Here is a 23243-nt window from a genome sequence, read left to right on the forward strand (position 1 = left end):
ACATATCATCCATATACCCAATAAATGGCTTGTTCCATCACTCTTTCAGGTCTGCATTCAAATAACATCTTTTCAATAAAGCTTTCCATAACTACCCTATCTAAAAATACACATACATACACACATACACACAGGCATCCTATATTTTCTATTACCCTTCTCTATTTTATTTTTCACCTTAGTCCTTATCACTGTCACTAACAGATACTTACTAATCTTGTGTATTAATTGTCCCTTCACCAGAATATAAGCTTCACGATCACAGATTTTTATCTATGTTCACTGCTATCACCTCAGCATTTAGAATAGTGCTTGACAATATATTAGGTGCTCAACATGCTGAATGAATGAATAAATGATACAGCTAGCTGCAACACCAAATGTAACGAGCAGATGCTGCCATCAACACTTCATGTACTAGTCTGAAAGATTTCAATTTACAGATAAGATTTAGGTTATTTTACCAAACTGTGCTCTGGGTACTGTGGCAATCCCTCAGGGGCAAGTGTGAGGGTAGAAAATGAAAACCTAAGCAAGCAGAAAAGTCCCACATTCATCTGTTTTAATCATTAGATTTCACGTAAGATTTAATTTGTAAAGGATTTAGCAACTTCAAAAACATCTAAAACCACTGAGTTGTATACAATTTAGTTTCTACTTTTTAGATTTTACTTATTTATTATCAATGAGGATAACCTAGGTATGATGTTTATATTATCCTTTAGAAAGAAGTCAAAATTAGTATCTAGTCTTATTTAATAATCTGCTACCAAAGCAATCAAAATTTACTATGTATTTTCTAATTAAACAAGCAGAGAGCAGATTAGTTTCTTTAAAAAAAGAATGACAAAGTGTAAAATCATGTTATTTCATGTAAAAGAACATATGTAAACTAAGTGGAGATTAAGATCCAAATCCCATTACCATAAATACCTCTGTAAGCAAAAATATCTCCCAACCTCACATCAAATAGCACTATTTGACAAAACAAACTATAGTATTTTATTCAGAACCTCATCCTGAAATTCATTCTAATGTGACTTAACTGGCATAACTTTTTAAATGTTACATATTCCAATAAAGAAAAAGAAGAGTACTCACCTTAATGAAGTTACAGATGGACAAGCTTGTCCATACAAACCCATCTGGCCACAAAGAGAATCTGAAAAGTAGAGAAGAGTTAGTTATCAGATGCTCCAAAGTAAGTGAAACTATAAATCATAATACAGTTCTAATTAAAACACTCTGAAAACAGAAATAGAAGGCTAAAATATTCGCCATTTTCTGAACACGTACCCACGTGAATCAAAAATGTGATAAGAGGGATTACACTTAGGAAGACAGACATATCGCCAAGCCTAAGAGAAATGGACATATTGTAACTATAACATTCCAAGGAGCTGAAAACTCATATGCTAATGTTATAGAGATAGTGTGTCCTAAATGTTTAGTAGAATCCTAGGAATTCCAGAGAGTTGCCTAAAGACTACTAAAGAGCTAAGCACTCAGATTCCAATTTCCACATAACTGTCCCCCACCCCATCTACTTGTCATCAAAGCTGTGCTATCTTTATTGGTTTTACATACTGGACTTCACTAAGACTTCATCTGAAACAGCTCCATTGCTTAAAAAAAAAACAAAAAGTTAAGACTAGCACTGAAACAGTAGGAGCTTTGAATAAGACAGTTCTAGGTTCAAATTGTAGCTGTGACACCATGAGACCTTGAAGAATTTATATACCCTCATTTAACTCAGTTTCTTCATCTGTAACTTGAGGATACTACTACATATCAGGAATAAATTGCAGGTTTCTTCTTAGAATTAAATCAGTGAACAAATGTGAAATTATCTATTAGCACCACTACCTGGCACAAGGATAATCCACAAATGTCTACACGTAACATGAATGAGAGAAGTTGGAATGGTATGTGCAAACATATATATATATATATATGTTGCACAACTGGTGGAGATTGTAAGCATTTGAAGAAAACAAGTTCACTGTGAAGAAATCAGCTGCTATTCTCAGTTCTAGCCACTTGCTGCTAAGCATGATTACAAGCCCAGTGTTGTAAGATCTTCTAATTTTTCAAAAAGAAAAAAGATATTCAGATTTTTATTTTAAACCTGATTTTTATTTTCAAAATACTATGTAGGCCAAAAAAAAAAACATTGGATTTTGTCCCAAGTTTATAATCTTTGATTTAGAGGCTGACTTTCCTGTATCTAACTGTCCTGTCCCTCGTGCACTGAAAAGAGACACACACATTCCTTTTCTGCCAGACTGGCAGCATAGATATCCACATGATCACTGAGAATAACAAACACTGGATAAAGTATCTTTAAATCTTTATAAATCAATAACCTGAAAGAAAATAAGGTACAACCAAGGCCAAAAACTAAGTGAAAGAGGAAAATTAGAAAAGTATGCAGAGTACTTAAACCAGCTATCATTCACCTTCAGGGCTTTTTGCCAACCCCTATAAATTTCAACTTGCAATTCCAAAGCCTACTGGAGCCCAAAGTATTAGTGGCAAAGTCCAGGTGTTACCTAAGAGAACTGGAAGGAAAACTGCTTCTTAATCTTGGCACTGAATGCTGGTGAGGGGATGGGGATATGATATCTTACAACAGTATCTCTCCTGATATTGACAACCATGAGCTGACTCCCATCTAGATTATGGTTCAAAAAGCTTTACACCTAGAATTTTGTTTAGGATAATTCTCAAATGGTAGTGTCCCCCACCCAACCTTAACAGAAGCAAAAGCAAATCCTCTCTGAGGATCTACCTTTGCTCTCAGCCTGGAAGAATTCCCACAAATAAGGTTCCAAAATTAATAAATTCACAATCAAAAATCACAAAACTCAAAAGGAAACAAGTCATTCAGAGTGAGATACAGCTGAAATATCAGCTGGCAGAATCAAAACCTTAAAGATTTTAGATATGGAAATTACTAGACACTTTTCTCTACTATTTTACTTTACAGGTGATTTACCTACTCCTGCATGCAGATGAACCTCAAATTTAAAGCTCTGGCAGGGATCAATTTCCTGATCTCCAAACATTATTATCCAACACTCTCTCCTGGAAAACCCAAACTTACCATGTCCAAAACTGATTTAATTCATCATCTTACTGTGCCACATTAAGAATGGCTTTCAGGTTTCTAGCCTAACCCCTTTCATTATTACCTTTGTTAGAGCAGTGCACTTCTTTCCAACTCTTGAATTCTAAGCGTAAAGACTTTTCTGAACACTCCTGGGCTCTTAGCCCACACCTCACCAAAGAGGTAAGTAAGAAATGTGGTTAGTGGGTACAGCTAACTCCAAAACTCTACATCCAGACTCTAAAAGGCAGTAATCTAGGTGTGTCTACTCTGCTGACTCTAACAATCTAGTCATCAGGTGGGCTGTCCCATGGTCTAAATTAAAGTTCTGCTGGGTGGGGACAAGAGAATGTGGAGACTTAGCCAGCCCATTTGGCTCGTATACCTAAGCCACATTCTACAGTATCACCTCATCAGAAAAAAGCTATTCCTCCAAAAGTTACCATATGATCCAGCAATTCTACTCCTACGCACGTGTATGTGTGTGTATGTGTGTGTGCGCGCGTGTGTGCGTGTGTATCCCCAGAATTTACACATATGTTCACACAAAAACTTGCACGCAATGTCCATAATACCATTATTCATTAATAGCCAAAAACATGGAAGCAAACCAAATAGCCATCAACTGGTAAGTGGATAAAAAAAATTGTGGCATATCTACACAATATTTATATAATATACAATGAAATATTATTCAGTCATAAAAAGAAATGAAGTACTATTATGTGCTACAACATTGAGAGCCTCATGCCACATTAAAGAAGTCATACACAAAAGACAAAATATGGCATGACTCCATTTATACAAAATGTACAGAACAGACAAATCTTAGAAATGGAAAGTAGATTAGTGGTTGCCAGGAGATGGCGGGGTGTAGAGTGAATGCTAACAGGTTTCTTTGTGATATGATAAAAATGTTATGGAATAGTGGTGACAGTCGCACAACCTTGTAAATAAAAACCTTTAGTATAAAACCACCGAACTGTACACTTTAAAATGGTGAACTTCATGGTATGTGAAGTTTTATCAATAAAAAAATAATTTTACAAAAGGTAATATTCCATTTTTCACCTGTTGGTTCTTGTTTTATTCCTCTGTCAGTTCAGAATTCAGAATATTATATACTGAGTCCCCTAAATAACAACACCTTTAGGGTCCCCAAATAACTACCATTTACTACCAACTCTAGTTCCTAGATATCTTTCTAATCTGCTCTGGCCACAATGCCCTAGTTTCTGTTTTCTTCATTTTAATCTAGATTACTGCTCCTAAATGGTGTCCTGAACCCCAGGCTGGTTAACTGAAAAATCAAACATATGCCAATCTTCTCCCTACTCAGGAAATAACCAGCAACATGGAAATCTCACAAAAGACAGCTAAAGTTCACAGTAAAGTCAGGAAAATCTCAAAGTGTCCTCCAAATTACAAACTCAAATCTCTGGAGCAACTACTGTTGAATAATTATATTAACTTATTCAACTACATCCATAATTTATACAGTTTAAGTTGGTGCCAACAGCACCTCATAGCATTTTCTCCAAATCCTCTGAAAACCAACATGCAAGAAAGTAATTTGTGTTGAATGACACAACAGAATATAGGTAGTAAAACCAGTCATTTACTGATGGGTACGCTTCAATAGAAGCTAATGTATTAGAGCCCATCACCAACAGAAGAACATGGAATTCCATTTTAATATGAGCAGTCTTCAAGTGTATATTAAACTGAGTGACAAACTATTCACATTTAGGAAAATGTTTAACAAACTAAAAGTTGTATAATAATACATTATTTGGGAGCGGGAGGTGAAATGGGACTGAGTATTTTGAAAAAGCTCCCAAGTTATTCTAACAAACACTTCTCTCTTCCCTCCCACCCACACAGAGGTATAATGCTTTATAGTTTATAAAGAACTTAGAGTATTTATGCCTTTGACTCAGGATCTAGACTGGAATCCCAATTGTTACCGTGGTATATTGTTAACTTCTCTAAGGCATAATTTCCTCCTCTATACAAAAGGGAAAATTCATGCCTCAGTGACTGTGACAGTAGCTTGAATGAAAGCACAAGGGTAATACTAGACAAAAGAATTAAAAAGTTTGTTGAAAATCAGTGTTATAGCACTACAAGTCAAGAGACAATTGCTTTTTTTTTTTTTTTTTTTTACTTCTGAACTGAACCGATCTTTTAAGACTTAAAAGTAGAAAATTTACTAGCATCCACGAAGGAATAACCCCTTTGATTCAGGTTGACTGAACACTGAATTGTTACACCATGAGTCACAGGTGATCATTAAAGCAGTACTGGAAATAACCTATGTGTTAATCAGCCTGAACAGGAGAAATATGCCAGAGAAAGGACTAAGAGGAAAAGAATCCTGCTAAATGAGTAGCAATCAGCTGTTCACCTTAGCTCCACTAACTAAACTGGAAGACAGCAGTGCAGCTTGAGCTAAGAATTTAGATCTCAGTCATGTGCTCTCAGAAAGCAACTAAAATCATGTGAGATGATCAATTCACTACAGGAGTATTAAAGGGAGAAGAGAGGCCAAACTTAACTTTAGAGAACTCTAATACATAATTGAGAGAGAAGGAAATAGTTAAAAAAAAAAATGAGAAATTGTACTAGAGATACCAACACGTGAGCTAATAGGGGAAAAAGGCAATAAATAGCTTTACATGTAGATCAAGATGGCTGTAAACTGAGAAGGGAATATTGGCTTTAAGATCATTAATACTATAGAAGGTGGGTTTTGTGGACTAGCAAAATCAAAAGTTAGACTGCAGCAGCGGGGTTAAAGATTAGGAGTGAGAGGGAAATAAAAGGTTATCTTAAAAAAGTATACAATGAAAATAAATGGAAAGTGAAATAGGTCAAGCAGTCAGAGCAGAGGAAAAGATTAAGAAATCAGGAAAGATTAAAATATGCTAGAATGCTCATCACATTATTTCCCTTGTTTTATCTTATCTCTTGTCACCATCTGACATGACTTTTGTTAACTATTTCTCTCCTACTAGAATGTAAGCTCTATGAGAACAGAAACTTTTATCTGTTTCATTTTGTTATATACCCCAAAACTTGGTAGATACAGTCAGCAGTCATATTTGTTCAATTAATGAATAAACCAGGTTCAGGTTCCTCAAGAGTTGGAAGAAGATAGTAAACTTAATATAAGGACAATAAGATATGACTGAAAAGTCACCAGATCTTTTCAATATAGTCTTTGTATCCATCACTTCTTTCTGCCTCCAAGCAAGTAATGTAGGACCAATCCACAGTCAAAAGAGCAAGTGTCCAGAATATAGAAATAACTTACAACTCAATAATAAAATGACAACCCCATTAAAAACATGGACAAAGATTTTGATATACAGTTCAGGGTAGAGCATTTGACTGGAAAAAAAAAAAAAAACGAGCACAGGTTTGAAGAGACAGTTCTCCAAAGAAGATATACAAATGTCCTATAAACATATGAAAAGATGTTCAACATCATTAGTTATTAGGAAAATGCAAATCAAAACTACAATTAGATATCACTTCACACCATCTTAAGATGGCTGTAATCAAAAGGACAAACAATAACAAGTGTTGCAAAGATGTGGAGAAACAAACTCTCATACATTGCTGTCGAAAATGTAAAATAGTGCTGCCACTTTAGAAAACACTTTGGCAGTTTGTCAAAGTTAAAAGTTACCATATGACACAGCCATTCCACTCGTAGGATATATATCCCAGAAATGAAAACATACATCCACAGAAATATCTGTACACAAATGTTTATAGCAGCATTAAATCACTAATAGCAAAAAAAGTGGAAATAATCCAAATGCCAATTAACCGATGAAAGGATGTGTTACACCTATATAATAGAATACTATTTGGCAATAAAAAGGAATGCTATATGCTATGACATGTATGACTCTTGAAAATATACTAAGTGAAAGAAGCCAGTCAGTCACCAGAGTACATATTATATGATTCCATTTATATCCAATGTCCAAAACAGCCAAATTTATATTAGTAGTTAGACTGTGGCTTAGTAGTTTAAATTAGATTAGTAGTTTCTTAGGGTTTGGGTAGTGGGGAGAGGTAAAAGGGACTGACTGCTATTAGGTATGGGGTTTCTTTCAAAGGGAGAGGAAAATGCTCTAAAATTAAAGTACAGTGATGAATATATAAACCTATGAATATACTAAAAACCTATGAATATACTGAATTTTATACCCTAAGTCGGTATGTGAATTACATCTCAATAAAGCTGTTTAAGAGCAAGTTTAGAACCATCACACACAAATGTTCTTGTTCTGTTAAGCTCCTGCTTCTTCCTTCACTAGTGTCAAGGAGCCACCCTCATTCCCTAAACTGAACAGGGAGGGGAGAGCAAAAGTAATGACTTCATCAGTAAGCAACTCTACTATAGCAACTGTTTTCAAATCTATAACCCCTTGAACTGCAGGAAAGTTTGTTTATTAATTAAACATGTTTAATGAAGATACACTTATGGTTCATAAAAAAGTTTTATATACCTATATAGATCCTGAAAAAATTCCACAAGAAACCACTCTACTACTGTCTACAAATCAACTACTTAGGCTATACCCTTTCTCCTAATAACAGAAGATGAAAAAAAGCATGACAACCAAGAATCAGCTTTAGCTTCTTAAGACTGTTTAAGAGTAGGAAGTCTAAGTCTGAACTGCTTCTTTACCCTTCACAGTTTAGGACTAGTGTCAATAAAACAGATGGTAAATGTGGGGGAGGGGAAACTTCTTGGCCAAACATCAGAGAGATATAACTTCTTTCAAACCCCAAACCTTACTTCCTGCGATTTATGTAAACAGATCACGGGCCACCTTCTTCAAACCAAATCATAACCCAAGTAAGTAACATAAGATTCTATTTCTGGGTCTGTCATTAACTCACTAGATAATCCTGAAGCTTCAGTCTCTCTACTCTTCTTAATACCTTAACCACAATTTCCAGTCCCAAAATCAAATCATGTGGACTAATAAAGAACTTTCCCCCAATTTGTAGATTTTTTTGTGGAAAATGACAAAGGTATATGAAATTAAATCACATTATGTTTAAATCACCTTTATTCAATATACGTAAAATGTGAAAAACTCAAAAGATTATTCAATCCAAAAATGTTGAGCTCTATTTTAAACTTTTAAAGGTATTCAAGAAACAGTGAGAATAAGCTTTCAGAGGGCTGATGGGTTTTGAGGCTTTAAATTTAAACTCAGTTATTTTTAGAAAACCAAGATGCCACCTCTCTGGATCTTGTATCTTTATATTGGGCATTTGATTCATGTGTTTTGCCTGATGTAATTCAAAGTAAGAGATCCTACCATATACCTGAGAAGTAAACTGAATATATCAGAACATACTGTCAGAGACTGTCAGAGGAATAACATGTTGTACCACAACTGAAAAGAAAGGAAGGTATAGTCTACACTAATAGAGCTGTTTAACCAAATAAAATTACCTGTCTGGTCTCCAAAGCCAGTCTACAAACCACTAGCTTCGTAAGAATCATTTCTAACCTATTATCAGAAACAAAGGGAATCAATTAAAAATATCTCAGGTGATTCTGATACACAGCTTGTTCAGGAACTACTGGTTTAGAACAAGGATATAGCAAACGCGTTTCACATCACTTAGTCAATTATGCTTGACAGGTAGTGGCTATCTGAAGTGCTACACTGAGAAAGTCATGTCTAAACACAACCAACCATCAGTAGTTTGCCAGGCACATGGTGATGGGAAAGGGACAATGTGTAAACTATATATCTGTCATCTGAGTTTTTAGATAACTGAATGGGTTTTTTAAAGGAGGCTTTTGGGTAACAGAAGAGACCCAGATCTAGATTACTGACTTTTTACCAGAAGCTGCAGCTGACACTGGGAGGGTAGTAGGCAGCAAGAATGGCCCACTGACATATGTAGTAAGACTCTTCAAAAGTACTTATTACGCTTCCCAGTATATGCAGAAAAAGACAAGATTTCTGTTCTTAAAATGTCTATAATCTTGTCTGAGAAAGGAAAATTCTACACAATACTATAAATTGGGTTTAAAAAAAAAAGAGGATGTTGGTGCCTTGAGGCGTTCCACTTCAGGTAAAGGTGAGAGCTACTAAGAGTATTGAGTGCCAGGCCAAAAACTGTATAGTTTGGATTGGTTCAAGAGGGTTCCTTATCTGTGGGCTCCTGACCAAGACATGATTAAAGCAATGAATTAAGAAAAGATTCCATTGGCAGCAATTTCTGGGGGGAAAAAATGTGAGGCTATATAATCAAGGCATAACCCATTGGAAGGCAAATAGTCCGCTTCATATTGTTTCTATATGCGTCTGTCTCTACCATTGGATCTCTGGCTCCTAGTGGGCCGGGTTCATGTTAAATTAAACTTTCTATCTCTCACAATGCCTAGCACATTTTGTACATAATAAATATTTTGAAATGTTTGCAGAATTGATGTAAAAAAAAGTCTTATAGATATTATCAAAGGGAACAGTAACAGAACTTGGTAGTAGAGACATAAAGGGTCAAAAGAATGAATGGAGTGAAATTATGCCAAAAAGAGTAGACTGTGTTAGGTTAAAAGAGACAAGAAACATAACTAAAGGTAGTGTGTAGACCTTGTGTGGGTATTGATTCAATTAAGAACCACCGTTAAAAGACTTTTGTAAAAAATTGAGGACATTTTATTATGAAATGATATTTGATGACATTTAGAAAATATTGTGAATTTTGTTAGATACGATGATGGCATGTGTAAGAGTATTTGCTAGAGACCTATACTGAAGTTTGTAGGGGTGAAAAGACAATGTCTATGATTTTCTTTAAAATACTTAAGCAAAAAAGACAGTGAAGACATACGTGGCAAAAGTTGTCTATGACCATGCCACCCTGAACGTGCCCTATTTGATCTGATCTCAGATGCTAAGCAGGGTTGGGCCTGGTGCTGTAGGCATTTAAAAAAAAAAAAAAAGTGGCAAAAGCTTAATAATGGTTGAATCTATAATGAGTATATGGGGAGTCACTGTATTTTATCTACTTTTGAGTATACTCAGCAATACAGATGGACTTTCATGTTACTTGATCAAATTCATCATTGTACAATAATTTTTTCTTTTCTTTCTCAGATTTCGGGAAGCTTAAGAATGACTAGTACTTCTGAGAAAACAGACTAGACTTAATCAGAAGAAAACGGGCATTCATATATTAGCTCTAGCAATAGGAAATCTCTCTGAATCTACTCAAAGAACTTCTTGTAAATTAATATGAGAATTGAATATGAGCCAACAAAGTGACTCAGCTGCTACAAAGAAACAAAATACAATCTAAGGCTTCATCAGAAGAATATATTCAGATCAAGGAAGGTAACTGTCCCATGAACTCTTCACTGGTTAGTTCAAAACTGGAGGAGTGTGTTGTTTAGAGCACCTCATTTTAAGAACATTTACAAACTAGAATGCTTGCAGGGAGTGATATTACACTAGAGAGGAGTTTAGGATGGCTGAAGAAACTAAATGTGTTTAGCTTGAAGAAGAAAACACTTCCCAGCTTTCCATGTCCCCTCTAGCACAGAGACCCCTGTCTAATATTTACCAGAGGACTTCAAGAACTGTTAATAGGTATTTCATAGCCAAAAAGTTTGAGATAAGCAACTTTTTTTTTTCTTCTAAACGACTTAATCAGAGTGTTTAATATCCTGAACTGCCTTGTGATCCTTTCAAGGAAGGACGTTTGGTATTTCCCAAATGTGACCATTTATTCATTCATTCGACAAATATTTACTGAGGCCCAATCATTTGTCAAACACTCCTCTGGGTACTGAGGCCATAATAATAAATATTTTTAATATCCTAGAGGATAGTTTGTGAAACAGCCAACTTGGGCTTCTTGCTACTCCTCTAACTTAACATCGTGCTCCTTTATCTCTAGGTTTTTCATTATGCTCTCAGCCTAGAATGTCCCATCACTAATCTTAATTCAAACATTATCACTCCATATATCTTTCCTGATTATCATAAGCAAAAAATTCTCTTTTCAACAAACGCATGGCTCTTTCTCTGTATCAGTTCTTTGCGAACAGACTATGCATCTTAGTTACCGTTGGATCTCTCACAAAGCCCAAGACAGTGCCTTGCATACGTAGGTGTAAGAAATATTTGCTGAATGAGTAACACATTCAAATATTTGAAGGGTTATCTTGTTAAAGGCAAACTAGATCTCTTACTGTTCTATAGAGGATTAGAAAAGAGATGAAGTTAGAAGCAAATATTGTGTCAATGAGAGCTAACAACAGACACCTTACGGCGATCAGTTGTTCTAAGAGCAGCCAAATGACTATGTATCACATGTTTTGTGGGATATCTCACTGGCCTGAATAAAAGATTACCTCTTAACAATCTAGGAATTATTATATATCTTATTAAATATAAGGTAAGTTACAATATACTTACACCAATATTAAAATCCTTAAACATGAAACATCCTTCCTAGTATGATGACTATTATGTGTCATGTACAGTGCTAAGTATAGAGGATAAAAGACAAAAAAGACACTGTCTCCATCCTAGAAGACGCAATACAAGGTTTCTTAATTATGGTCTCAAAGCAAGTTTGATATAAATCTGTATGCCGAGGTCGTCTACCTCAATAAGAAATGCTTCTTATGTGGGAAAAAAAAAATTCTTTAGATTATTTTCAATATTTTGCAGTCAGAGAAACAACTATGAAGCCATGAGCTCCTCTTAAAGCTCCACAGCACTAAATGCATTAAGTTCTTCAAACAAACAAGCTAGTCATTCTGCCTTTCTAGATAAAAACTAGAAAACAGAAGATATCCCAGTATACTTCCATATTGCTAAAGATAGCTCTGTGATGTCTCTCCAAAGCTAAAAGCAAGTTTCTCTGCTGGCAGGGACCCTGCCTTTTACTTGTGTCCATAGCTCTTAGTACAGTCCCCATGACATAGCAGATGGTGAATAATTGAACAAACAAGTGAGAAAAATTAATGAGTCTAATGTCACTGGATGAAAACAGTACTTTAAAGAAGCACTAACAATTTGGTTTTTCTTAGTAGAAACCTGCCAAGGAAATAAAAGCATATAAGCAGATCTTAAGCCTAGTTTTCATTATAAATCAATGTGCTATTTTTTACTTATTAATAAGTAATTACTGTATGTAAACCTAAGGTTTTGGTTGCTTCTGGAGGACTAAAATTAATTTGATAAGCAGAACTAAATTACCAAATTCTAATGCAAAAAAAAAATCCAAAGCACTTAAGACATTCACAATTTGACCCATAAGCTTATAATCAAATAACTTACCAAACTGATTTATTAACATAACTGCCTAGAAAGCAAAATACTGACAGCAGCAAGTATTTAAACTGCTCTGCTACAGTGCTATCATTCATATTTTCCAAAATTTCATTTGAACCACAAAAATCATACATGCTTATTTTTTCTGACTATAGAATATATGCTCATTGTAAAGAACTTAGAAAATATAAACAGGTTCAAAGGAGACAATAAAAACTATCCATTGTGGTGTTTGCTTGCCCAGTCTTTTTTCCTACACATATGGAAATATACTGTCACTCTTCCTACCTACCAAGCAAGAGATAATAATACTCTATGGCAGTAACGTAAGCATTCTCAGTAGAATCATGTTTTAGACAATTTCCCAATGTCTAAATTTTAAAGATATACAATTCCATAAAATAGACCAAATTTGCTAATTAGTAATCCTTAAAAGTCACCCTTCTGATTCCATCTTCTCCTTACCTCTAGAATTCTGCAAAGACAAGGAATGCAGGCTCAAGTGAAAATACATCCAATGACTAGAAATGGACTCAAAGTTAACAAGGCAAGAAGTTGCTCTCAATAGTTTTATATTCCCCATTCTGATATTATTACAAGACAAAGGCTGTTCCAAGTAGCCTAGGTCCTTTGGAATCCATAACCTTTAATTTCTACCATAAAAATTCAATGTTCTTTATTAATAACCTTTTCAGTTTTCTAATACAGAATATAAGATGAGAAACAATGCAGGAGGTGGGTCTCTGCTCTACTACTAAATGATTGAGTTATACTAAGTAAGTCTTAGCTTGTATCTCATTTTAGCCATTTGTCAACAAGAATATTATTTGTCCCACCTATATCACAGGGCTATTGTGAGGCTCCAAAATAAAACAGATCAGAGAAAATGCTTTTCAAAAAGTATTATTCAAATGTAAGATGGAAATCTTTCTAAAACACATATGCTCTATTAATAATATAAAACATGACTTCCTCCAATATGCAAGGATGCCATTTTAAATGGTGTTTACTTTTTAGGTATATACATAGTGGAACAATACCACCTTACACAGAATAGACAGGTAAAGCACGTCACAGACTCACAGACTCAACCACAGTAGCAGAAACTGATGCCATATATTGTTTACCTCCTCCCATGACAGTCTGTTCCATCTTCATTCAGAAGAGTAAACAGATGCTCCTGATTGCAGCAAATTTGACTGTTGTGTCTGCAATAAAATTTCTTGAAGTTCTACAGCCAAGCCGCAGAAACTTCCAGTTATCTTTAATAATTTAACAAGCACAAGCACCTATGTACCCACTGCCAAAATCTAGCATCTTAACAATAACCTATTTCTACCATACTGTACTTGCCTCCCAATTCCACCTCTCTAGAAGTGAACAAAATTTGAAATTGTTATAATTTATTCTAGCAGTCTTCTCCCTCATCCATCCCTCTCACAAACCAATGTTCAACACACAGTTAAAGCCAGATCCCAGCCTTACAAAAAAAAGTTGATCCCAACTTCCAATATCTTTAATAAGGTCACATGGCACCATACCCTACCAATCAATCAGAAGGTCAATCTTATTTCCTTGATACCACTATACCACTCTGTTTAGATAGGAGAATTCGACTACAGCTTTTAAGTTTGTACTCTTGGAGAAAACTTAATTAAAAGTCAGTTTACTGAGTAAAGCATCCTTTAGATACAGGGTCATCCTGGAATAATCAGTCAATTCATCAATGGAATCCATGACTCTCTACATATGATTTGAAGACAATTAAAAAATAGCCAACACTATAATTTGAATGTCTGTGTCCCCCCATCCCCAAAATTCATGTTTAAATCCTAACCTTCAAAGATGACAGTATTAGGAGGCAGGGTTTTTTTTGGAGGGGCTTGGGTCATGGGGCCAAAGCCTTCATGAATGGGATTAGTGTTTTCTAAAACTCCCACCCAAGGACTTTCCCCACCTCAAAATTATCAGCAGTCAACTCAGAAGAAAGTTCTCTTTTTAAGACTATGTTCTAACAACAGTTCTACTTACTGCATTCCATAAGTTTGAGTCCATTACAGACTACTTCACCCATCGATGATGGGAAATAAGTCAAGCAGGGCAGTGTTATTAATGTAGGTGTTTATGGCAAATGAGATCAATTTAGATATTCTTAGAGAAACCAGGGTAGTTTAGTAATTATTGCAAACTAGGCTTATTAACAGTGTCAAAATAAGAGTTTCAATTGAATATGGTCCTAATTATCTTATATTCATATTTACCCTATATTTCCTCTTGTTACAGTACTAAAGTTTGACACCATATATAAGTCTCACTTGCTTTGTTTCAGTTGTTTTATCTCAATTCTGTAAAAAATAATAACCACTTTGAAAGACATCACATTCTCAGATTATCAGCTGATATGTCAAGTAGAATAACAGCGGAAGGTACCTAACTACAAAAGGTTACTTAAAATAAGTAGAATGCCATTGTTATAAATATAAATGCAACATCTGGTTCCATATAACAAAGCTATTTCCATATCCCAACAGATGGCCCACAGTAATAATGCCTTGCTGATCTGGTTATAACAAATTCTATTAAACCCAAAATCCTGTACAGTAGATGCCTTTTCCAATTTCAGTATAAGTCAATCTCTTTAACCAAAACACTGTGCTTCATTTCTTGTTATTTGTATACTAAAATTGAGTTATGCCAATTAAGGTGGTCAAATTTTTTGACAGTTGTTATAAAATGCCACTGTGATGTTTTCTGAGTTTGGGGGTAGAGGAGGCAAAGAGTCCCTTCATGTAAGACTGAAAGCTACCTGTTCAAAGTAGAAAACAAAAATTCACAGTTAAAGGAAGACAGAGAGGTAGTGAGCTTTAGCCAAGGTTTCTGAATAGTGGCAATGTGGAAAGCTAAGTGACTAACAAAGCCGACAGTGAAGGGCAGAAAATAATGCAATTTCTGAGTTGAGAGGCTATTAGCAGGGAAAAATAAAAATAAAAAAGTACCTGAATGCCAAAACAACATGTATCTCTGTACACTGTAGTGTGAGTTTCCTATTTAAAATGAATGTGGATGTAATGTCAACTTAATCTTGCTGTTTGCCTCTCCAACTATATTCAAAATCCAATCTTCATATTCTGGTCATGTCTTTATCTGAAATAGTGCCCTCTATTAATTCATAACAGTAAACAGTACAGTGTAGTGATTAAGACCCACTGAGTTCTGAAAATAGACTGTAGGGGTTCAAATCCCAGCTCTTTCCACTCCTACATACCCTTAGGCAAGTTACTTAACTGCTGTGTGCCTGTTTCCTTACCTGTAAAATTTTTCTAATAAAATCTACCTTTTAGAGTTTGAGATTATATGAATAATAAATGTACTTAGAACACTTTGAGGCCCATACATTGTAAGACTTCAGAAAATATTAGCTATTATCATCACTACCACTATCATCACACTAATTCCCACTAAAATTTTGAAAGAAAAAGCAGAAATGTAATAACTTATCTAAACCAAAGAACAAATAAGTGACAGAATCTAGTCAGAGAAATCTCTTCCTAAATCCTGAAGATTAAACATTAAAAATTATTGACTCCTTACGTAAGGGCATTTCCAAGTCCCTCTTATTATCTAGGAATTCACACAGGGATCCTTTAAGTTAGAATAGCAGCACAGAATAGTGGAAATAGCAATGGACATGGACTAAGATGCTCTAATTACTCTATCACTGATTTAAGTGTGCAATCTTGGGCAAGTCACCTAAACTAAACTTCATATTGCTAATCTTAAAAAATGCTTTACCTACATTACATTTTTCATATATTATCTCACTTGTTGTGTATGAAACATCTGAAAAACATGTAAACCATAAGCACACTATACAAATGTTCAAGGGCCATCTCTTACTCATTGTTATACACCCAATACCGAGCAGACTGCATTGCAGAGGTTATAATCTAAAAGAAAAGCCATGGAAAGGGTGGAGTTGGCAAGGTGAGGATTAAGATGAAGATAGGGGAGGGTTTTTAAAAGACTAAGAAATCCAATTGCCCATCGACAAATGAATGGATGAATAAAAGGTGATACAATCATACACTGGAATATTATTCAACAGAAAAATGAGACATTGATATGTACTATGTGAAGGATAACCCTTGAAAAATTATGTTAAGTGAAAGAAGCCAGACACAAAAGACCATTTATTGTTTAATCCTAGTTATATGAAATGTCCAGAATAGGCAAATCTATAGAAATATTAAGCACATTAGTGGTGGTCTAAGACAGGATGGGGAAACAAGGAGTGACTGCTAATGGGTACAAACATTCTTTTTTAGAGATGATGAAATATCTAAAAATGACTGTGGTACTGGCTGCACAACCTGGTAAATATACTAAAAACCATTGAACTGTATACTTTAAATGGATAAATTGTACAGTATGTGAATGATCTTAATAAAACTTTAAAAATAAATTTGAGAGAACCATTAAAGTATAAAAATCTTTGGCTTTAGAACACAAGTTTTCTTTTTTAAAGAAAAAAAGTGAGTTTTCAGATATCTAAGTAACTGTGACATGTGAACAAAAATGAGACTAGAGGAAGCAATAGGAGAAAATACTATAAATTACCACACCAGACCATACTGTCTCTACAAATTTATCTGTGAAAAATAAATCTGGCATCTATCTATTCTTATCCCTCCTTTCAAAAATTCTAAGTTTACAAATTACTTCTAGTCCTAGTTCAATAGTCTTTTCATCATTATCATTGTTTCTGAACTTCAAGACAACATCTGATAATGTCAACCACGCTACCTTTCCTATCCTTGGCTTCTGTAGGGCAGATGTACTTCCTGGTTTTTCTCAGAATGCTTTACCTATTAGGCTATAATGTCGCTCAAAGTCCCAAACCTCAAAGCTCTTTCACCATGATGCTACTAACCTCCCAACACTCTCCTATTCACATGTTTTTTACTACCATCTATAGTCCTGGCCAATGCAAATTTGTATTTCATCTCTATTCATCCCATAGGAATGTAGTAGATACTTCAACTCCAGTCAGTTCTTGATTATTTTCACTAAGGCTGGGAACCAGTGGTGTGGCTCGACCAAAATAAGTAATTCTTATGCTATTTCCATGTGTCTTTGCAATGTGGTATACATTTTTTTTCTTCTGAATAGATATGTTTCTAATTGTTTTCCTTAGATTAATACTAAACTAAGTCTGCATTTCCAGAGCCAAACCAGCTAGGAAAGAAGGCTATCAAGAGTGGCAGGAGACTAGCCTGCTCTTGAAAAATTGATTGAACACAATCTAGTGTTGCCCATAACCAACTTTAGCTCATTTCCCTTCACAGTGATACTTTCCTAATTCCCTCACTATTATCAGCCATCCTCCCAGGATTCTAGACTTTAATCTTTTCATGTTTTATTTGCTCTCTTCTCTTTGCCCACATTCAATCATCACTGAGTCCAAATTAATTTTTACTCACACATTTTATCTTCCTATATACTTTATACACTCTTTTTAAGGGCAGTATAATTAAATAATTAAACGCATAAACTCAAAGGCCAGATTGCCTGGGTTCAAATTCTGGCTGGCTCTGCTGCCAACTCTTACTCCATTGGAGTTTAGGCAAGTTATTTACCTTCTATGTAACTAAGTTTCTTCATAGAATTAAGACCTTATTATGGAGACTTAATAAGTTAAGTACATGTAAAGAACTTACAACAAATACCTAGTATACAATAAGTACTCGATCAATGTTAGCTATAATTTTATTCCCATAATCACCATCTTATGTCAGACACTCATCATCTTATTCCTAATATGCTCCAAGAGCATTCTAGTCAGTCTCCCTACTCCAGGACACTCGGCTAATACAAAAATCTTCCTCAGAAACGATATGCAACATCTTACTCCCATTCTTTAGAACCCACTGTGGTATCCCATCAAACTAAACCTGATATCCTTGCTAGATCCTCCACCAATACCAGCGCAGCAATCTTAAATTCATTTATTATTATTCACCAATATAGATTCTCCTTGCCAGGAAAGCTGCTTGGGATCTGCTGTACATTGCCATTTGTCTTTGCAAGCACCCCTTCACTCTCCTGGAACACAGCTCTTCCCCTTAAAAAATGTCTTTTTCAGGTCTCACTTATACCACTGACTTTGGTTGCATTTTTATCCCAGAAGTTTGATGTTGCTTGGTAAGTATGAATGATGGACATTACATATTATTTTCTCAACATAAGTTTAAGCATTTGAAGAAACCACATATTTTATTCCTTATGTCTCTTCATACTGACTACTTCACACATAGCACAGTATTTTAAAGTACACAAATGCTGACTTGACTTACTAAAAAAAATGCCTCAGAATGCATCAGAACAACATTCTCTATTTTCCACTGCCCCACCCATACTAAGCATGATGAAAGGAGATAGAATCTGTATTTACACATTTTTATTTTACATAGACTATATTAACAATTGTACCAGATAAAAAAGAAAAGTATATCTAGAGAATACACATGTGGGCCGGGGACCTGAAAAAGTGAGAATGTGGGCCATTTTGGAATCTAAAATGGGACTTCAAAATATTGACTTTTTATTTCACCCAAATTAATGAATAAAAAAAAAAAGCGAAAATAAACGTCCTCACCCTAACCAAAAAATGCCTAATAAAGGCATGAGAGTCTCCAGTATCTTCAGCACAAAACCAAGAACAAGAGTCACCTCAACTCCCAGAGACACAAAAAGAAAATAGAAATCCTCAGGTTTATCTTAAATAACAAAAAAATCAATCACATCTAAAATATGCCACCAAAACAGAAAAATGGAGAGGAGTTACTACTTCTCTATAAATATTTGCTAAGGCCTAAGAGGAATAAAAAGCTTCTCTCACTGCTACTGTATGGCCTGTTCCCTGTTAAGGGAGCAATCTGCGGTCACAAAAGCAAGACACAGGAAGATGGAAACCTTAACCTGGAAGAGAGATTAAGGAAAGAAACTATTCAAAACACGTTTCAAAAAAACAACGCAATGATACTCAAGAGACAGAGAGGAAAAGTGAAATAAAAGAGCTCCCACGAAGTGACTCAGTGAAACTATTTAGTGCTGCCTTGCAAGTAAAGAGCTATGCATTTAACACTCCCATGACTGACACGCACGCTTGTTATACTAGGAAACAAAGTAGAAGGGAAAAACTAAGTAAAGGTCAGGGGGGGGAAAAAAAAAAAAGATGCCCATCAATCTCTAACTCCCTGGCCAACCCAATTTAGCTCATTCAGGAATCCAACCAGGAGCAACAGAGACGTAGATTGCACAACACAGAAAATCCTTCGCCAATCATACCCACAAAAAGTAGAACGGAGAAGTGAAAACTATACACCTCAATACGACAGTAGCTGGAGTTTATTTTCTCTTTAGGATTAAAAAAGAGAAAAGAATGAGAGCAGCTAAAGGGAGAGGAAGAAAGATGTCAATTAAACTAAGCCCTGTTATGTCCCCTACTGGTGTCAATTTCAGAGGGTGCAACTCTTGCTTCCAGCTAACCAACAGTCGGCCCTAGCAAAGAAAACTGACCCTAACACCTTTCACACCACAAGAAGGAAATCACAGTGGAAAAACCACCCCGTTAACCTCCCTCCTCACCAGCTGCAAAAATGGAGCGGAGGGGAGGGAACACCCTACCACGTGGGCAGGATGCAACACATACAGGACAGCAACACGTCGCATGGAATGGGTGCCTCTGCCCCAATGCTGGTAAAGGACACGGCGACAGGATGGGTGGGAACTCAGGCCCCTTGCACAGGCCTCCTCACCCCAAAGGGCACCCCCGAGGTACGAGGTAATGCCCGCTTCGCCCGCCGAAAAGCACCCTCACGCTAGACGGGAAGAAGCTGCATCGAGCTGGGGTAGGGGGCTAGCCCAGGCAAGGCGGCATGTCATAGAGAGACGGAGACGACCGCTGTCTTCGGACTCGGCCCCCGAGGAATCCCGTCCGGCTCCCCCGGGCCCCGCCTGGGGGAGGGGTGGGAGGCGCGGCGGCGCAGAGCCGCCGCTTCCCGTCTGAGGGGCAGCAGCAGCTGAGAGGCGCCGCGGGGGAGGGAGGGACCCAGCCCTCACCTCCCTCCAGGCCCCAGCTCCGGCCCTGGCCCCCACCCCGCAGCCGCCCACCCCGCAGCGCGGCCGTGGCTGAGAACAGGGAGAGGACGTATCGAGGAGGGCAGCCCCAGCCACCGTCCCGGGAGATGCCCCAGCCCCGCCTCCTCGCCTGCCGCCCCGGCCCGGCCGCCCCAGCGGCGGGCGCTCACCTCAGGCTGCGCAGGCCGGGAGGGCCCGGCCGAGCCCCCGGCCGCTGCGTACGTCTCCGCCCCCCAGGAAAGGTCTCAACGGCGCCTGGTGCGAGCGGCCGAGGCCCCGAGCAGCGCCCAGAGCGGCGGCGACAGCGGGAGCAGCCAACATCCGGGGCCGCGCACCCGGAACTACTTCCCGACCCGCTCTCCCTCCTGTCTCCGCCGCCACCCCCGCCTCCCGCGACGTCGCTGCGCCACCGGCACGGCGTCGGCTGCATGACGGCCCCTCCGCGGTAATGACGGAAGAGACGCGTGCAGGATCCCTCCGCTGGGACAAGTAGTGCCCTGGGACGCTGGGAACGCTGCCTCCTCAGAGTTGGTGTGATCGAGCGGCCGCCGTCTCGGAGCAGCTCGGAACCTTGCGCCTCAGAGTAGCGGGTCTGTAGTTGAGGACAGCAAGGACCTGTGGCGTTGTGCCTTGTCTACGGATTACCAAGGGCCCCATGCTCTGAGGAACTGCGTCTCATGTACCCCCGCCCCGCCAACTTCACCACCTCACCGTAACGACAGGCACCTTAGCCTCTCGGAAACCGGACCCTTTTTCCTACTTCGCATACTGCGGATTCCAAAGAACTTTAAAAGCCCCAAGTTCTAGACCCATCTGTGCCGAGGCCTTCCTCGTGCCTAGCCTTAGTTTTTTTCTCGTTAAAACAGAAGTAAACTCTGAAAGCTCTTCTGATTCTAAAGTAGCTGCCCAGGTTATGGTCTTTACTATCAACAGGTGGAGCGTTTAGAAGGATAATTCGGGCGACTTGTGAACTTTGGAATTTTTACTGGCTCTTTCTCCAAACTATTAGCACTGCTAATCCGTCCTGTAATTTCACACTTAATTACGTTCAGACGCATTTGGTGTTGGTTCACTTGCATTAGGTCGCCTGTGTAGCACCAGGCATACTTTTGAACTCAGAGTAGGTGCTCAATATTTGGATACTCAGATATTTGTTAGATAAATACTAACTAGGTCGATTCAATGGTAGAAAAAGGAGAAACATGAGTGAATTAACCCTGGGAACCTTTTCTGACAAAGTCTCATAGGGATCATATAACGACTTCCTGTACTCAAAGAGCTGAGCGAATATTTAACACCTGCCAGTCACCAAGCATTTCTAGGCCCTGGGGATTCAAAGTATTCCTATATTCCTTTTTTGATATAAGACTCTAGCAAGATTCTAAAGATAAAAAGATCTGTTGACTCATCCATAACAGATATTTGCTAATCATGAAGGTTGTCAGGCGCTTTAGTGCTTGGGGTGTGTCAGTGAACAGAAGAGTAGGGGGAATACCTTCTCCTCTTGAAGCTGTCATCTGGTATGGGGAGAAAGATGATAAACGTAAAAAAAAGGTTATTTGGTAGGATAGAAAGTGTTTAGTGCTATGAGAAAAAATAGGCCAGGGTTGGTGGTATGAAGGAAACTCGAGGAAGGGGAGCATGAGGTTTTTTTTTTTGTTTTTTTTTTTTTAACATCTGCCATTTATTCATCAATAATAAGCTTATTTGTTCAACAAATACTTCAGTCAACCAACCATGTGTTAGGTACTGGGGCTTCAGCAGAGAATTAACCCAGCTAGTGGAGACCACATGCCAGGTGCTTTCACATGTCTTCTCATTCAATGCCTTCACCAAGTCCCTGACATAGGACTATGTTCATCTTTACGGTTGATGAAGTTGAGGCTCAGAAGAATTTAAAATTTGAGCCACGATTCAAACCCAAGGACTTCCAAGTCCAACTCCCTTTCTAACTTCACCTCAGTTGAGATCTCTTTTTTTATTATTATTATGCCTCACCTCTTCCATCAAGTAAACTCATGCATTAATCTAGGTGAATGGCCTTAGGCCTGTACTGGGGCAAAAGGGAGAGAGAAAGGAAAATACTTAGAGGAAAAGGGAGCATGTGGAGCAAAGTAATAGGGCTGGCAAAGACAATTTAGTGGAAGAGAAATGAAAGTAGATTTATATATAACATCTTAATTCAATTCTAGTTTACGGAATGGGATTTTAAATAAAGCCATCGGGGAGAGCCCAGTTCATAAGGTGACTTTAATGAAAGAGTTAAGGGAGTAAGATATGCTATTTTCTAGAAACAGTGTCCCAGACAGAAGGAACAGTTAGTGGAAAAGCCCTGAGGCAAACACATTCCTGGAAGTATTAGGAATAGCGAGGAGGCCAGGACAACCAGAGCAGGATGAATAAATGAGAGAGGACTGGGGAGTGGGGCCATTGTAAAGATACTGGCTAAAATGGAGACACTACAAGGCTTTTAACAGAGGAGTGATATGATCTAATTTGTACTTTCAAAAAATTGACTCTGGCTACTATGCCAGAGTAGACACCAGACAATGGTGGAAGCCAGGGCCTCCAGTATCCAGGTGCAGGATGGTGGCTTGGACCAGGCTGGTAGCAGTGAGTTGAATAAATAAGATACAGTCTCTATACTTTAAGAACTCACA

General features: G+C 37.5%; 1 protein-coding gene across 2 annotated transcripts in view; it reads right to left on the bottom strand.

Annotated features, from left to right (window-relative positions):
* Window positions 1-20935, bottom strand: part of FOXJ3 (forkhead box J3) — a 109021-nt gene extending 88086 nt beyond the window's left edge. The window contains exons 1-2 of one of the 2 annotated variants that reach the window (XM_016139996.2): window positions 20754-20935; window positions 1102-1162 (exon numbers count right to left, since the gene is read on the bottom strand). In XM_016139996.2, coding sequence (XP_015995482.1) covers window positions 1102-1145 — 44 coding nt within the window. In that variant the 5' untranslated portion in view covers window positions 1146-1162; window positions 20754-20935. The remainder of the gene's footprint in view (window positions 1-1101; window positions 1163-20753) is intronic. The other variant, XM_016139997.2, reaches the window with a different exon arrangement.
* Between the last annotated feature and the right edge of the window lie 2308 nt (window positions 20936-23243).

This window comes from Rousettus aegyptiacus, unplaced genomic scaffold, assembly GCF_014176215.1.
Source record: "Rousettus aegyptiacus isolate mRouAeg1 unplaced genomic scaffold, mRouAeg1.p scaffold_m13_p_1, whole genome shotgun sequence".
Classification (NCBI taxonomy): Eukaryota; Metazoa; Chordata; class Mammalia; order Chiroptera; family Pteropodidae; genus Rousettus; species Rousettus aegyptiacus.